This window comes from Elephas maximus, chromosome 16 (assembly GCF_024166365.1).
Source record: "Elephas maximus indicus isolate mEleMax1 chromosome 16, mEleMax1 primary haplotype, whole genome shotgun sequence".
NCBI lineage: Eukaryota > Metazoa > Chordata > Mammalia > Proboscidea > Elephantidae > Elephas > Elephas maximus.
The window spans coordinates 13285358-13304663 of NC_064834.1; the positions used below are offsets into that span (position 1 = coordinate 13285358).

At 34.2% G+C, this 19306-nt stretch overlaps 1 protein-coding gene across 3 annotated transcripts in view; it reads right to left on the bottom strand.

Annotated features, from left to right (window-relative positions):
* The window catches only part of ADK (adenosine kinase), a 567694-nt gene that overhangs the window by 444895 nt on the left and 103493 nt on the right, over positions 1–19306 (bottom strand). The window contains exon 2 of one of the 3 annotated variants that reach the window (XM_049855648.1): positions 13128–13284. The exons of the other annotated variants lie outside the window; for them this stretch is intronic. Within the exon in view, the coding sequence (XP_049711605.1) occupies positions 13128–13168 (41 nt within the window). The 5' untranslated portion in view covers positions 13169–13284. The remainder of the gene's footprint in view (positions 1–13127; positions 13285–19306) is intronic. 3 annotated transcript variants of the gene reach the window in all.

Consider the following 19306-nt stretch of genomic DNA (forward strand, 5'->3'; position numbering starts at 1 on the left):
AAACTAGTCATTAGAGACGAGGCCTCTTTTCATGATGGCCTCTGCACAATGTCATATGAAACTTCTTAGCAGCTATGGTATCCACAATTGCTACCTTGCCACTTTCTTGGGTATCCCATGTATTTAAAAGGCCTTAAACCTAAAGAACCATCTCTGGCTTGTGACTAGTTTGATTAGCAGCACCTACACTGCTTTAGCCTTTAAACTCTCCAACTCCTGATGTTTTAACACAAGGTCAATGGACATCTGACAGTGATGCCCAGGCCCTACTATAAATTCAAAAAATTTCTACCAATGTCTCTCACTGATGACTCTGAATTACATAGGCCAGCAGTTTTCAAAGTGTGGTTCAAGGTCTACACCCAAAAACCCAAAATCATTTCTAGGGATGCACAGGTTTAAAACAATTTGTCTTTTATACTTTTATTCTCTCATGACTGTAAAGTTTTCCAGAGGCTGAATAAGATGTGATGACATCACTCTACTAACTAATGAAATGGACACTTAGGTACACGTGTATTTTTTTTTTTAAGAATATTTTAATGTAACAGATCTAGGTTATTAATGTCTGTGTTTTCAGAGAGTAATTCAATTTGTCCTCAGTATTTCTGTGCTCTTTCTAGCTTTCACTGGTTACATGCTATAATCTACATATCTGTTTGAGGCCACATTTCCTTCATATATTTCAACCAAAACCAAAACGATATATTGCAACAGATTGGATGCAAAAGCAGATGAGAAACCAGCTGTCTTCTATTAAGTCAGACATGAAAGAGATTTGCAAAAATGTTAAAAAATGCCACTCTTTTTATAAAATTTTTGTTGTTGTTTTAGAAAATAGTTATTTTTCATTAAAATGTGTTACTTATGTTAACATGTAACGTGTTTACTATCGTTATCTTTAAATGCATTAGTAAGTATTTTTAAATGCCTCCGTTTTAATTTTTAATATGGTAAATAAGAATAGATACAACCCACTAAACAATAGCTCTCTGGGACATACATAGGCCTACCACTTTTCACATGTTTAAGCTCTTGCTCTCTCCTTCAAAATAACTCCTGTTGTTGAACAAACCCATTTGTTAACAGTTTCAATTTTTTTTAAATGTCTCTGCTTTTAATTTCCATATTGATACCTCTTCCTCCTTATTAACATTTCCCATTTTTACTATACTTTTAACCCACATAACACAACATTCTTAAAAATAAATTGCAACTAAAATATAAATGAAGCAAACATTGCCCAAAATAGTAAACAAAATAACCAACACTAAAATGACTGTTTATAACCATCTTTGGTCTGATGTGACTTTATTTATGTCCACAAAATTTGACAAGATAAAAATCGGTAAAAAGAACTTCTTTATATTTTACATTGGTATTTATCAGTTCTGAATAAAAGGCACCATTATAACTTAGCTTATAACTAAACCAATTTAAATACACCATAAACCCTATAATGATCCACCACAGTAATGCTATTTTATAAGGAAAAATGTTTAGTTCTATTCTGTCACTATCAAGAGTTTCGTGTGTACGCTTAGAGTTTGGATTGAGTTGTGTCCTCCAAAAATGCGCTGTATTAGGGAATAAAGCCAAGGTTGTGAAATACTTCTTGTACAAACTATTGAATTGGAAACTAACTTGCCTCTATAAACTTTCACCTAATGTACAATTAAAAAAAAATGTGTTGCAAATCTTAATCCCTATATCTGTGGTCTGGAAACCCTGATGGCATAGTGGTTAAGAACTACGGCTGCTAACCAAAAGGACCAGAGTTCGAATCCACCAGGTGCTCCCTGGAAACCATATGGGGCAGTTCTACCCTGTCCTATAGGGTCTGTAATAGGTTTGGTTTTCTTTTTTTTATATCTGTGGGTTAGAATTCCATTTGGGAATGGGTTTTATTTGTTATGTTGATGAGACAATAACAGTGTAGGGTGTGTCTTAAGTCAATCTCTTCTGAGATATAAAAGAGATTAAACAAGGGACCAAGCAGAGATGGGAAGATAGATGCCATACCACATGAAGATCACCAAGGAGCCAAGGAATAGAAGCTGAAGTGACAATGACCTTCCCTAAGAGCTGACAGGGAGGGAAAGACTTCCTCCTAAAGCTGACACCCTGAATTCAGACTTCTAGCCTCCTCAACTGTGAGAAAATAAATTTGTTCAAGCTCCTCATTTGTGGTATCTCTGTTATAGCAGCACTAGGTAACTAACACAGTTATCAGAAATGTGGGTTACCAGGTCTCTAATGTTCAAATAGCTTAAAAACCATCCATTATTGAGGTTCTTTTCTTGAGACTACACATCAGTTAACCTAAATGGATTATTAAAAAAGCCTTATTATAGTTGGTGAAAAAATTATGATAAATACAAGTAATATTTTCTAATAAAGATGAATGGTAACTGAAAAATTAATGTTACATTTAAAATATATTTCTGAATACTATACACAACGAAGCACTTTAATTAAAAAACAAGTTTCAACCATACTTAATCATTCATCTTTCTCCCTTGCTGCCAAATTCCTTCCACTCTTCACAAACACATGAAGCAATTTATTATCTCCCCAAACAAGAAACCATTTATCATAATTTCACTCTATTTATTGCTAGTCTTTAAAGTTAATTTATATTTCTCAATATAGATTAATTACAAAAATCTTGCATAAGCTAAATCTGCACATTCGATACAAGCATAAAAATACAGGTAAGTCATGAATAGGATGGTATCTACCAACTGTCATTTTAAGCATTGAAAGCAGTAATCAATAAATTAAATTGATGACTTTTAAATTGATCATTATAAAGTTACTACATTTGTGATATTCGGAGATATATAGCAAGTGTTGATAAAATGCAATACTGTTTAGCTAATAACCATGCTTCGAGGTGAACAAACATTTCTTGAATATCTGATACTTGCCAGGCACTAGGCTATGTATTTCATATACATTATTTTATCATCACAATAACTATCTTCCATATTACCAATGAGAAAATGGACTCTGAGAAGTAATATAACTAGTAAGCGACAGAGACAGGATGCAAGTAAAAACAAATTCTATTGAAATAAAATTGAAGGAATGAAAATAGTTTTAACGTGCCTTTCTTATACAAATGACTTCCATTTCACTATCATTCTCCCTCGCCTTAACAAAACTCCGAATTTGTTTAGGGGAACCATCCCTCCAACACTCATAAACCATAAATTTTCAGCAGAGCTAACTCTATCTCCCATTGCTGGAGTAGGTATGTAGCTCGAGCTAAGCCAAACAGATCAAACATGACATAATACCGCAACTTTTTTTAGAACCACTAGAACAGAAGTAAAAAACTGGTAAGGATGTAAGCCTAGAGCTGGCAGCTACCCTACTTCCAGAAGATTAGAGCCATTTGCAAATGGAGCCAATACAAAGGAAAGCAAAGCTAACAGCTGAGAGGGTCTAAATACCATTATTTGAACCGCTGAATCAAGCTTTACCTGAAATCATCCATATCATGATCTTTTTAGTTACGTAACCCAAAAAAATTTCCATTTGCTAAAGACATTTCAGTTGGAGATTTCTGTCACTTGCTCACTGTATCTATCAATAAAAATTTAACAGCTTAAACCATCTCCAGAAACCAAATAATGTACCAATTATCCCCAACCTGCAATTTAAAAAAAAAAAAAAGTAACAGGAATCAAGGAACCATTTTTGATATTTCAAAAAATTTAATGGAATTGTACACTGACCTAGAATAAGTCCACTAAAGCTAATTAAAACACCAATTCCTTCTGACTGCATCATTTCAATGTAAAAATTTCAGTTATTTTGTTTTAATGAGTTCAAAATGGACATACATTTTTATGAATAATCTTTAAAACTGAAAAACAAACTTACTTTAAAAATACAGTTTATTTGGTAGACAAGCTGCTTTAAAACAATCTCAGGGGAAATTTTTCAAAACGATCATCAGAGGAGAAAATATCAAGAACTATCATGTTCCTTTGAAATATACTCAATAAAACAATTCACGCCTTTAATATACAAGCAATTCCTGACTAACCCATTAATTTGTGACAGCTTTTCTCTCCTTCCACCCGAGGCTATTCAGTCTCCTGAGACATCAAATAAGCAGTCTCGGCTAATGGCGCCACCTAGTGTCTTGTATGGTCACTATCTGACTCACTGTCTTTTTCCACTTGGCTGCTGAAGGAACACCCGGCTCTCCTGTTTTTAGTAAGTTTTCCAAAAGCCATTTTTGTCTAATTCATATATACATACACATTGTCCTAAGTCTCCTCTCATTTCTCTCAACGACTGTCCAGTTACCTTAGAAGCAACTATTGAGTATGCCCTTGATCTTTGCCAATTATACTGGGTGTTCTACCTACACTGGAGGCCTGGTGGCACAGTGATTAAGAGCCATGGCGAGCTATGGCTGCTAACCAAAAGGCCGGCAGTTCGAATCCACCAGCCGCTCCTTGGGAACTATGGGGCAGTTCTCCTCTGTCCTATAGGGTCACTACGAGTCGGAATCCACTTGATGGCAACAGGTTTTTGTTTGTTTATCTACATTACCACCACAAACACTGTAAAGTTAATACTATTAATATCCCCATTCACATGCCCAAGATCACAGTTCACTGGACAGGCAGTGCGATTTGCTTAATTACTACTTATATAAAACCAAAAACCGGTTGTTGTCGCCATCGATTCCGACTCATAGCAACTACTTACACAGCCTGGCTTTTTCTCAATTCTTCTTTTCATACTGTGGCCAAACCACAAATCCAACTGATGAAACTGGTAGTAATTCACCTATACCTCAGAAAAGAAAACAAAAGACATTAAAAGTAAAAATTAGATTTTAAAAACATAAGGCTCATTCACCACTTGAAAGTGTCCAGAAGTTTCAACTTTCAAAAAGTTGTCATTTATTTTTTCACTTTTTTATAATGAAGCCTAACCAAAAAAAAAAAAACAAGAAGCCCATTGCTGTGAAGTCGATTCTGACTTACAGAGACCCTAAAGGAGAGAGAAGAACTGCCCCATAGGGTTTCTAAGGGACGCCTGGTGGATTTGAACTGCTGACTTTTGGTTAGCAGCCATAGGTCCTAACCACTACGCCACCAGGGTTTAAGCCTAGCTTTCCTCAAATACCGTTATAGGAAATAATGCTCTTGCTCACTTCTTCTAGCTACAGAAATGTCATTTTCTAATATTTTGCATTATAAATTACTATCTTCTAGTTATCACCAGTTAAATCAATTTAGGGGAAGAGTCTGGACCTAACCACCACTGTTAATATTTTTATTTTAAGGAAATTCAAATGAGGTATTGGTATAGGGATAAACAGACCAATGGAACAGAACAGGGAAGCCAGAAACAGGCTCACACATATACAGAAAACTCAACATACAAAGGAGTAGACTGTTCAGAAAATTATGCTAGGATAATTGATTATTTACATGTAAAACAAACCCAATCTCAAACTCTACCTCACACCACGCACAACAGTTATATTCAATTGGATTAAAGATCAAAATCTTCAGATCATACATAGAAAATTCTTAAAATCTTGGGGTAGAAAGGAATTTCTTGAACAAAGCATAAAAGAAAAAGACTGATAATTTTACAACTGGTGTGCAACAAACGACATCACAAACAAAGTTAAAGACAACTCACACACTGGGCACAGACACATGCAATAAACCTATATGCAAACAAATCAAAGACAGTATCCAGAAAACATAAAGAACTCCTACAAATCAGTAATTGTAAATGAGCAAAAAATGAGCAAAGGACAGTAATAGGCAATTCACAAAAAAGTACCCTTTAAAGGCAAATAACATATAAGATACTCAACCTCCGTAAAAAAAATTTTTTTAATGCAAATTAAAACCACAATGAGAGAGTTCACACCTACCAAAATAGAAATAAACAAATTTTAATGACACCAACTCTTAACAAGAAAATTTAGAAAGGAAAGTCTCAAATAACATTGGCAAGAACAATCCAATAATGCCTAGCAAGGTGCAAGGTGTGCCTACCCTTATGACCCAATAATTCCACTCACAGGTATAAATCCTAGACAGCATTGTCTAATAGAACTCTCTGTGATAACTGAAATATTCTTTATCTACAATATCGAATCCATTAGCCACTAGCCACATGTACGTATTGAGCATTTGAGCAACTGCATTTCTGAATTAATTTTTAGTTAATTTAAAAGTAAATAACACATGTGACTACCAAAAAAACCAAACCCGTTGCCATCGAGTCAATTTTGAGTCATAACAACCCTATAGGACAGAGAAGAACTGCCCCATAAGGTTTCCAAGGGTCAGCTGGTGGATTCAAACTGCCAACCATTTGGTTAGCAGCCTGAGCTCTTAAGCACTGTGCCACTGGGGCCCCATGTGACTAGTAACTACCATAATGGACAGTACAGGCCTAGAGAATCTTTCACATATGTATTAACAGGTAAATACAAGTACTTTGATTGCAGCAGAGCTTCCAATAGTGAAAAACCTTTAAGTAATCAACCAGAGAATAAATGGTGACATATTCATATAATATTACATAACCAAAAATAAATTAGACATGTATTAAATAAATCTCAAAAATAATGTCCAAAGAAAGCAAGGTGAAGAAGGATAGACACAGTAAAATAGCATTTACATGTTTTAGAACCTGCAAATCAATCCACCACATTGTTTATGGATACATATATATATAGTTTAAGCACTAAGAAAGGCATTACAGCTGCGAACACCAGAGTATCAGTGACCTCTGGGACCAGAGGGAGAATGGGATTGTGGAGAGGTACGCAGAGGGCCCCCACTGCAGCTGTAACATTTTATTCTTCCTCCATCCCAAATCTTGGTCAAACAGTGCACAGTGTTAAGCTATGACGAAATACAATACTGAGAACATGGGTATTTGTTAAAATATTGCTACATTTTTCTAGATACTTAAAATATTTTGTAAGAAAAACTGAAAACAAAATCCATGCCACAAACTGTGGAACAGAACCACTTTCAAGTTCGAGACTTCCTGTTTATTCTTTAATTTCTTCCCATCTCATACAACTTACTAATATCCATCACTAAGTACAATGAAATCAAATTTGTGAAGGTCTAAAATACCAACTGTATTTCCATGATGAAGCACAGCCTGTTGCTAAAAATGTTTTCTATTTCCTAGTAAAAGCAGTAAAAAGGCAAGGTTTCTCTTATTCTTATGACTTTTTGACTTCTTATTCAATTCCCCTGTGCCGTATTTGTGGAAATCGAGAATTTCAGCATGAAAAAAAAAAAAAAAAAACTTTGCTATAAGAATCACCCCTGGGATAATTCATGGATTCCTGAGCCAGGCCATTTAGCCATGAGGTCAACTATAACATATGTTTTAAATAACATTTAATCTTCTTTACTCAACTCCTTATTAAATGTTTATGTTTTGCAACAATTGAAGAACTCACAGGGATCACATATTAGGTCTTTTTGCCAAATAGGACACTCTGCTCTCTCCTAGTTTTAAAAGTCAAAAGCTAATAAATGTGCTCATGAAAATAGAAACAAGCTTGTCTCTGAGTTCACGTTTTCTTGGATTGGTCAATCCTATTGTTAAGAAGTACAAGATACATGTTTTATCAATTAAACTCCTACCAATCCCTATGACTGTAAGTTCCATAAGAGCAAGTACAGTGTTATTACTGTATCCCTAAAGACTAACACAATATGACTGGATGAACAAATGAATAGTGGGTGAACAAAACTACCTTTTTATTCATCAGTATAAAATGTGCTTCATGTTGGTTTCTGTTGTGTTTCATAACTTGGTAAGACAAAATAATACAAAAAAAATGGAAATAACCCCAAATTCTCATAAAAATACCAGACTTAATGGTCTGACTGAGACTAGAAGAATCCCGGCAGTCATGGTCCCCAAACCTTCTGTTGGCCCAGGATAGGAACCATTCCCGAAGACAACTCATCAGACATGAAATGGACTAGACAATGGGTTGGAGAGAGATGCTGATGAGGAGTGAGCTACTTCTATCAGGTGGACACTTGAGACTGTGTTGGCATTTCCTCTCTGGAGGGGAGATGGGAGAGTAGAGAGGGTTAGAAACTGGCAAAACGGTCACGAAAGGAGAGACTAGAAGGAGGGAGCGGGCTGACTCATTAGGGGGAGAGTAAATGAGAGTATGTAGTAAGGTGTATATAAGTTTATATGTGAGAGACTGACTTGATTTGTAAACTTTCACTCAAAACACAATAAAAATTATTTAAAAAAAAAAAAGAGAGAGACTGGCTTAAGTCACAACCTAAAAAAAAAAAAAAAGGAAATAAACATGATTTGATAAAATAATTCTAACTCAATGCTAGAGCTTCACACCAGAACTTGAAGTTTGAAACGTAGGAGAATCTCAAAGTTCTCCCTCTCTTCTCTATCCCATCTCAGACAAAGCACTGATAAATAGGATGAAGGCCAAATCTTTAAATTAAAGTTAAAATCTCTTGTGTATAGACCTGGTCTGACAGAGACTGGAGAAACCCTGAGAGTATGGCTCCCAGACACTCTTTTAACTCAGTACTGAACTCACCCAGAGATTCACTCTTCGGCCAAAGATTAGACAGGCCTATAAAATAAACATTAACACCAGCCCCAGGACAAGGCTGAGAAGGCAGAAGAGGACAAGAAGGCTGGACAAACGGAAATGGTGAACCCAAGGTGGAGGGGGGAGAGTGTTGGTACATTATGAAGTTGGCAACCAAAGTAACAAAATATATATTAATTGTTTAATGAGAAACTAATTTGCTCTGTAAACTGTCAGCTAAAGCACAATTAAAAAAATTTTTTTTCTCATGTATTATGGTCAGGTCTCTCAGTGCTCCATGTGGCTGGTGCACTTATACTTGGGAATGATCCTTTGAAAAACGGCCAAGCCAGGAGAAAGGCATGAAGTAGATTGTTTAGGATGGCCACTCCAGGACTTAGAGTAAAGGGGTCTTTTCTTTGACCCATTAACCCTTGAATTCACACTCTCTTCCCTTTTTCTCCCCATCAAAATGCTAAGATTTTAAGAACCAATGAATGTAGGAGAAAATGGACAAAATGACCTGCTGTAGAATTAGTAAAAAAGTAGGCTTTGTAAAAAATAGAATTACAAATGGTCAATAAAACAAAAATGTTCTCAAACTCACCAATAATCTGAAGGTAGGGAAGCTTATCAGGCCTGTTAAATGTCATGGTTTCACCAGCACATTGGTGGCATGTGTAATGTAAATAAGCACTATCAGACTCTATCATAAGTGATATAACTTTTATGAAAAATAATCTGGCATCTATCAAAAATTTAAATGTGCATCTTAAAGAGAAATTAATACAATTTTGCAAAATTATATGCAAAAAGATGATAAAATTTGGTAGTTAAAAAAAAAAAAGCTAGAAAAACTCAAAATGTCCATGAATAGGAAACTGGTTTAAAAAAAAAAAAAAAAAACAGAGCTCCACAGAAAATGGTAGAAAGAAAATTACCAAAAATGTATTAACAAGTGTCTGGATTATAAGGACATATCATATCCCCAGGACAAAGAAAGAAAGATTAGGTATACTAAGAAAAACCACATCAAGAAATTTCAGAATACTAGGGAGAAAGAGAAGATCCTACCTATGAGTTTCCAAAGAGAAAAACCAGATCACATACAAAAGACTGGCAATCAATTTAGATCAGAGGCAGCAACACTGGCTACTGACGGAGCAACGCTTTAAAATCTGAAGAAAAATTATTTTCAATCTACACTTCAATACCAAGTCGAAATATCAACCTAACGTGAGAGTAAAGACATTTTAGATCTGCAAGTACTCAAAAATTTTATCCTTCACACATTCTTTTTTTAGGAAGTTCTGGAGGATATAATCCAGTAAATTAAACTAATGAGAAAAAAAAGTGAATGATAGGTGCCTGAGAGATCTGTAGAAACAGTAAGAGGAGAACTCACATATCAGCCCACAGGAAATTAATAACACCAGATGGGAGGGGAGCATTTTGTTAGGTAAACAAATGTAAGAGACTCTGGGGAGGGCAGAAGACTATTATATTTTATTATAAACCTTTTGATATTAATTGGCTTGTTAGCCATGTGCAAGAATTACTTTAATACAAAAAGTTCTTAGCATTATCAACTTTGATATAAAATTAATAGAAGTTGAGAGGTTTAGAAAGTAAGGAGCATAACTAGCGAAACAAGAAATAATAAGTTTTCCTGTATTTTTTAAAGTTACAAAGTAAGCAATTTAAAAACTAAAAACTGATCAAAACTAGGAAAGGCTGAGAAAAGGAAGAGATGGTGTGAGATAAAAATTTGTCTAAAAATAGAAGAATATAGAAGAGTGGATGTATCAAGAAACAATATAAATATATATACACACCACAATAAGTACTCAAAACAGAAACAGTAAAAAATGGTTGTGTCGGGGCGGAGTTGGGATGGGAAAACATGGGGCAGTATTTCTCTTGTTTTTCATTATAAGATCATCTTCTCTATTTGATTTTAAACCATGTGCATATATTACCTTTGAGTTAAAAAAAAGAAAAAAGGCTCTAAGACACAGTGCATCAAAGGTCCATGAAGTTCACTGACATTTGGTACCAAAATAAGTTAATTTTTTCAGAAGAATGAAATGCATCTAACAGACTTCAAAACCTAGAAAACTACCATTTACAACATTCTTATAAAGAAATAAAACAGAGGTGAGAAACACTGATTTATTGAGAAGAAAGCTGTGGAGGGAAAGTGGTATTCCCAAATAATATGAACATGTAGAGAAAGAATGAGCAATGAAATTCTGTCTGAATCATTTAATTCAATAAGCAGTTAATTGAGAAAAATGATTACATTAAGTTAATAACTCATTTCCACCAATTCTAAGGCACAGAAGTCACTATTTCAACAAAAAAAAAATCATAACAAAAAATCACGTTCCTAAAAGCTGTCAAGTTAATTATACCTAATCGCATTTTTCTTTTTACATATTTCTGAAAAAAAAATGCATTTGAGCACATATTTATATGTTCAAAACACACTACAAATAAATATATTCTTTACAGGCCATACAAGGTGAGGGTTGAAAAGCACCGAATTAAGGTATAACTATAGGTTATTATACACACATACACGTACACATGCATACACATACATACACAGCATGCTACAGAAAATCATTTAGTAATGTAAGAAAACAATGATAAAAATTTAAGGAAAAGGAAATACAAAACTATATTACTAATATCTAAACACGTTAAATAATCACTTCAGCCCACAACACTCAACAATGAACACAAATGGCAGCTGCATCGCCCCAGTTTTTTAGAGATGAGCCTCTCAGTTTGTCCAAGTTGATGTGTGAATTATCTGACATTACAATCTTTCATATTTTCCTGGAGCTAAATAAAATGCCTCAAATTTTGATTACCTCTAATCTATTATATTAAGTCGGAAAGCAATTAATGATGCACTGTACCCTGCTAAGTAGAATTAAATTAGTGTGTAACTGATCAGTGTATAATTGAAGTAGTTGTAAATTTACCAACTTTAATTAGGATGGCTTACTACAGATAACTTACAGTACAATATAAAAGAGAAAATAGAAATAAGAAGTTCATCAAAACCTTAAATTAAGATCAGACAAATATAGATTAGAAAGGGTCATATGCTAATACCAAGTACTTTGAAAGTAAATCATTTTAGTACAAATCCTTTAAGAGGAGAAAATTAATTATTAACCTTTTAGCCTAGATTTTCCAAGTAATTAGACTCTTTATGGTAATCTACTAAAACAGGTGATGCTAACTTACCCGTGTGAAAAGAATACATTACTGATACTATTAAAAGAACAAATATTAAAATACCAAAGCATTTCTCATAACTCCTTTAAAAAGGAATTCAAGCAAAAGAAAATCCCGTAACTCTTATCCTAAAAATTAATATAAAACAATTCATCAAAAAGAAGCAAGTGAGGCAAAAGAGTATCTCAGCAAAAACACACACAACTAGTGTCTGTAGCTCGCTCAGCACCCCTGTGGGTGGTACTATGGCCAGAAAGTTCTACAGAGAAGTTTCTCACTCCCCTATGCCACTCCACACCCAAGTTTAAAGCCACAGTAATGAGGTTCATTCTCTTACATGCTAATGACAGAGGTAAGAGGCTCACAGTGAATAATTCATATATTAACAGATCTCACTGTGATGCTCATTGCTAACAGTTTATTTACAGTATAAGTTACACTGCATTTTTTCTATAGTTTAAATTTACTGCCTAGACAACCGGGACTCAGTTACAGTGGAGATCTAATATCTGTAAATGATAATCCTAAGGATATATTGGTTTGTGCTGTTGTAGTGTAATTTTTAATCAATATTCATAATTTGTTTTAACAAAACACAACAAGGATGTCTTGTAGAAAGATGAAAAGTATCTATACCTACATAGATATGGTGGTTCTATATTAAAACTTTAAAAATGATATAAAATGCTGAATTGGTATCAGTAAATTGTTTTGGTGACCATCATATTTTTCAAATAAATATTAACATCACCGTGCTCCTTACTTTAAAATGTACACATAGATTATTTTGGAACTTTGAATATCAAAATATGAATAAACTACTTAGGTTCCTTTTTATGTAAATATTTATTATAAAATTTTGGGTGCCATATAAAATCGCAGTTGTCTTCAATTTTTACCCAATTTTGTAACATATACTTGTTGAATTTATATTAACAAGTTAAATATGAAGTGATATTAATCACTGCCAAAATGACTTTCTTGTGTAAGCTTTCAATAGCTCATTTCATAAAAAATGAGCTATTGATTGGCCTACATATATTCCGAAAACCTTTATGTAACTAAATTATTGTGATTTCAATTTCTCTAAATCAGGTATGTAAAATTTTTGTACTTCTACAATGACTCTTTCTAAAATTTATTTCCAAGCTAAGACTATTTTAACATATAAGTTATATTACTTTGATATAGAAGTTATATCAGTGCAGGCTAGGTGATTAGGTTCGGGAAACAAAATCTCAGTGACTTAAAACAAAAACGTCCTTTCATCACTTACACTGGGTGCTCATCGTGGGTCATCTGAGGGCTCCGGTCCATGTCTTTCCATTTCAGTGCCTCAGACGACGGAGCAGTCACCGTCTCAAAAGCTGTCAGTCATCACGGCAGATGGAAAGAGAGCTCTGGGGCAGTCTTGCACTGGTAATTAAGTGCTCCTGACCAGAAAAATACATTTCATTTCTACTCATAACTTATTAGCCCAGCCATCTGAGATCGTTGAGCTTTGAAAAAATTTTTAGTCTTTGAAATTAAAAAAAAAAAAAAATTCTTTTTTTCATTACCGGGTTATGAAGTTAAATTAAGTAATGTTCATGAAGATCACTGAAGACAAATTTCATTTCAAATTATTTTTTTAATTCAATCACTATCCTATCAAAACAACCAGGTCTTGCCAAATCTGCTAAAAATATAACCAAGGTAATATTAAGCATCCTTTCAAAACTGCGAACTTGAAAATATCACCTGCCAGAATAATGAACAAATCTGTCTTGGAAGAAGTAAGTATAGCCAGAATGCTCCTCAGAAGCGAGGATGGCAAGGCTTCGTCTCACGTACTTTGGACATGTTATCAGGAGGGACCGGTCTCTAGATAAGGATATCACGCTTGTAAAGTAGAGGGTCAGTGAAAAAGAGGAAGACCCTCAACAAGATGGACTGACACAATGGCTGTAACAATGGGCTCAAACACAGCAAGCACTGTGAGGATGGCACAGGACTGGGGGTTGTTTCGTTCTGTTGTACGTAGGGTTGCTGTGAGTCAGAACCAACTCGACAGCAGCTAACAACGTGTCATCTGATTTTTTTTATATCTGATGTTCACACTGACAATCACCACAATAAGAGTTAATATTATACAGTATAATTTAATATTAACTCACTGTTGTTACGAAAAAGTTTGAAAAAATTTTTATATACTGACCATAAAAGTGTCAACTATGCTTTCATTGCAAGCTTTTTTTTTTTTTTTTTTAAAGTGTATTATAGAGTACAGGCAGTCCCTGGGTTACGAACATCCAACTTATGGGCAAACCAACCCCTGTAAAGCCTATATTAAAAACTCGAGGTGCATACAATGGTTCATAATAAAAAATGAGTGCTACTTTGCGATGTGCATCCAAACATTATTTGTATTATTATGTTAAAGATGTTTTAGTGTATCTGGAAATTACTCTTTAATTTTTTTTATACATGGAAAGGTACAGTATAGATACCATATACTAAAACAAACATTTGACTAACTGATGATAGATAGAAACCATATATAACTGTTCCAACTTACATACAAATTTGAATTAAAGACAGACTTAGGGATGGAACTCATTCATAATCTGAGGGCTGCCTATTCAACATTTTCAAGTTCATAACAATATTTCACATGAAACATTTTACTTCAACACGGAAATATGTTCAAATGGATGGTTTTGCTTTTAAAAGAAAAAATGAGGAAATATAAAGAGGCATAATCAACGTTCAGTTGCTGGGGCTGAAAGGATAAATATTGAACATACTGAGAAAAGTACTGACTAACAAAAAACTCCAACTTCACTTGATCATTACTCTAAAAGGAAAAAAGTGTAAACCTTCAAACAAACATGCAAAAACTAGTAAACATAATAAACCTCAAGTATTATTTGCAGCGATATTTTTTAAATGAAAGATTAAAATCTTCCCAAGTAAAGGCACTTGGAAACACAGCATGTTCAACACTCCTGAAATATTTTCAGAGAAAGAAAAAGACAAAGTCATCAGCACAATTCTTAGTCTTGTTATCATCATTTAATTGCCTAACACTTACTTGGCAACAAAAAAAGATTCACAGTCACTGAACATTTTTTCACTTTTAGCATGTGCAGGTAGAGAACGTATTTTTTTAATAATCAAAGAGCTGATAAATTAAAAGCTCTATCTCTTGGAAATGATCTATCTGTACTATTGCAGAATATCAACAAACAGTGCTTATTTCTAAATTTTAGTCTGGAATATTTCATGACCCAATCTGATAGCTCTAATATTAACAGTTGCACAACTATTTCAATTTATATCAGATAATGTGGAAAGACCATTTAATGTAACATTTCTGTATTGCATAAATTTTAACCTTCCATATAACAAGTTTAAATATATTTATAGAATAAGACACTGTTGACTGATATAAACTAAACTTTAAAAATTGACAGGAATTATAATACAGCAGCAAATATAACTGGAAAACAAAAACTGAATTATTCTTAAAAAAAAAAAACAGTTACCATCAAGTCAATACTGATTCATGGTGACCCCATGACCCCACGTGTCATAGTAGAACTGTGCTCCATAGGGTATTCAATGGTTGATTTCTCAGAACTAGATCACCAGGCCTTTCTTTCAAGGCAGACTCAAACCTCCAAGCTTTCGGTTAGCAGCCAAGCATGTGAACTATTTGCATCACCCAAGGACTTCTCTTAAAACTTAGGATGCTACTAAGAAAATTGTTTGGAATCACTGTTTTACATAATAAAGCTTTAGCAAATAAATTCCACCACATCTCATAGGTAAAATACAATAAAAATTATGAATTTAATGAAAGGAAGCTCGTTGAATAGCTGACTTTCTGAAATATTTTGTTCAGAAATTGGAACTAACCATAACCATTTCAAGTACAACACTGAATTACACTGGTTGTCGAGAAAGAAAATACTAAGTAGAGGGGATGGTATAAATCCAGGATGAGATATGCTTTTTTTTTTTTTTCCAGGTGAATGAAAATCTGATCTGGCAACTATTGTTGACAAACTGTGTGATGAAACAGGCATATTTAATTGATTGTTTTCAACACCCTTAAAGAAATAATTGTAAAACTAAAGAGAACAAATAATGATTTTTTTTTTTTTTTTTAATTTTAATACGTCAGAAACATGCAAGGATTACAAAAGCCATTGCCGTTCTGGCAAATAAGAATTAAAAGTAAACACCTTAGTCTCTATATATTCCCAACATTATATAGCTTACTGAAAGAAAAAATTATTAATGAAGACAATTTTGAAATAAATGAGAGACATGCAACTTCTTGCTTCTCGGGGCATAAAACATTTCATTGCTAGTTTCCAGAAAGAAATTTGAAACATTAAATAAGAACATATGGATAAAGGATTCATTTATTTTTTAAAGCTTTAATCAATCATTGCATTAAGTTTGATGCCCAAACAGAATGAATTATTTTCAATTAACACTATAAAGAGAATTTCTTTTGCTAAATGAAAAGAGTAAATCACCATTCACAGCAACCTATTTATATGAAGAATTTCAACCTTGACTTAATTAAAAACAAACAAAAGTAACGGCTCTACAGTGTACCAGATAAACACACAGCATTGTTCTTGTAAATTTATGAATAGGCAAGAATGGCCACAATAAAATACTCCCAAAATTTTATAAATATTTCCAAAAGTTCATTTTTGTCTTGCTTATTTTCAGAATATTTTTCTATGATGTACTTAAACTTTAGTAAAGCACATTTGCTATTAACTTTGTTATACTTTTGTTTTATTACATTTAATAAGAGTAGGTATTTATCATGGACTAAATTATGTCCCCCCAAAAATGTGTGTATCAATTTGGCTGGGCTGTGATTCCCGGTATTGTGTGGTTGTCCTCTATTTCGTGATTGTAATTTTACGTTAAAGAGGATTAGAGTGCGATTGTAACACCCTTACTAAGGTCATATCACTGATCCAGTGTGAAGGGAGCTTCCCTGGGGTGGGGCCTGCACCACCTTTTATCTTATAAGAGATAAAAGGAAAGGGAAGCAAGCAGAGAGTTGGTGACCTCATACCACCAAGCAAACAGTGCTGGGAGCAGAGCGCTGTGTGGAGAAGCTCCTAGTCCTAAGGAAGACTGATGAGAAGGCCAACAAAGAGAGAGAAAACCTTCCCCTAGAGGTGACAACCTGAATTTAGACTTTTAGCTTACTTTACTGTGAAGAAATAAATTTCCCTTTTCAAAACCATCCATTTGTGGTATTTCTGTTATAGCAGCACTAGATGACAAAGACGGTATTGTTTCACAAAATCTTTATTACGGTTTTACAGGTGTGCGTGCGCACACCTGCTGCAATGTAAAATGTACATTTTACTATGAGTTGCAGTTGACAATATTTTTATATGTACAACAGGAGGTACATACAAGAATGTTCACAGTGGTATTGTTTTTAACTGCAAAACTGGGAACAACACAAATGTCCATCAACAGGAGAACAGGAAAATAAAGTGAGGTATGTTCGTGCAATGGAATATTAGTATCCCAATAATAAAAATCAATTAAGTACAGCTACGTTCATCAACGAGGATGAATCTTGGAAACTTCCAAAACATATATGAACATGATGATGTTCAAAATCAAGCAAAATGGAAGAACGTACTATTTAGGAATACACATTTGTTTATGTTAAAACTATAAAAGGGATAAAAAAACTACTCAGGAGAGTGGTTACTTATGCGAGAGAGCTGGGGGGCTGGGATTCAGGAGGAGCACAGAGGAAGTCTCAAAGCTATTGATAACATTTTATTTTTTTAAGTTGGGTGATGAGTTCATGGGGGTAACTTTCACTGGTATGCTTCACAACATTAGACATATTCTTTTGTTTATATCAAACACATTTGAAGGGAGTTATTAGAAAAATTTATACCAAATTACTGGCAGTGGTTAGCTCACGTGCAAAGAACTGTAAAGGAATTTTGCATTCTATATATTTTTTAATCATTTTGATCCTTTCCAACAAACATAGACGTTTGTATTTGGAACAAAAAGGATTAAATTTTTTAAAATAATTTTATTACTATAAAAAATAATAAACAGAATGAGGCTTTCCTGCCATTGTATGCTCCAGAGAGAAAAAGTGGTAATAGTTTGGTTACACTACTGTTTTTCAAATATACAGGCAGACCCAGGTTATGTCGGAGATCTGTTCCTAACTGTGTCTTTAAGTCAAACATGTAGGTAAGTCGGAACAGGTGTATATGGTTCTTCTTTAGCTGTTAGTGTGAACAAAGGCTCAGCGCCTTGTCAGTGCTGTAAAAGCTGCATGTGGAGCAAGTCAAGGTGACTGTGAAGAATCTGTCGCAAGTAGGCGTTGATTCAAAGTGAGGGCAACCTTACACACTATTAAACGGCAAGTCCGAGTTGTCCTAAGTAGGACATTAGTAACCCTTGGGCTGCCTGTATGACAAAGCTGTCATGTACATGTTCAGTACAAACATGTTTAAAATCGATTTCATAAAATTATATTCTTCTGGTTACGTGGAAAAAAATGATCGAACAGCCCAGGTTTTTCAGGACAATTCCACTTTCAAATACTTAAAATTTATATTAGCCCACCGTGTGTAATGTATACACACTTAGAGAAAGAGAATGAAATTTTAAAATTTATTTTCATGTAAATGTTTGTTTTTAGTAAAACTCAAAGAATTAAAAAAACACAGTTTCTGTCCTCTTAGAACATAAACTTTATAAGAAAAGACAGACATAAAGATAAACAACTACAATACAATGCAAAAAGTACTAATATGCAGGAGTGCAGGATGGAGGGCAGGAGACTAGGGAGAGTGCTCTTGGGTAACTGCTAAAAAAAAAATCCTGAATCTTCAAGGACAAACAGAAATTAGCCTTCTGGGAAAGGCAGGGAATTGACCTGGCAGAGGGGAACAATATAAGCACAGACATCAGGGGACAACCAAGAAACTGCAAATGGGGCACCTGAGGCTAAGCATAAAACTAAGGCCTGAACAAAAGGAGGCTCAGGGAGAAACTAGATAAAGGTTTCAAAGTCGTTTGAACCACTGTCCTATTGATCTTAAATCACTGATCCTGACCAAAGTTAATCATTCCCTTTTCTAAACTGACTCTGTCTTATAGAGGTTCCTTTATCGTTTCCTTTATCATGCTATATGATTGTTTTACTATTGTTTGGTTAAATTAAATTCACTCACACTTCTCCAATTATGTCCTAAGAGTCATCACGGCTTTTGCTCCCGTTGTGCCCCACTCAGAAGTCAGCTCCTCAGCTGCCCCCACTTTCCCCTATTTGATACCACTACCCGATGAGTGCTATACCTTTAGTTTTACCATCTGCTTTTCCCACTTGATATAAACTCCATGAGGTCAGGGGCGGTTGTTTTTTTTAATAGAGTACTGTAAGGACAG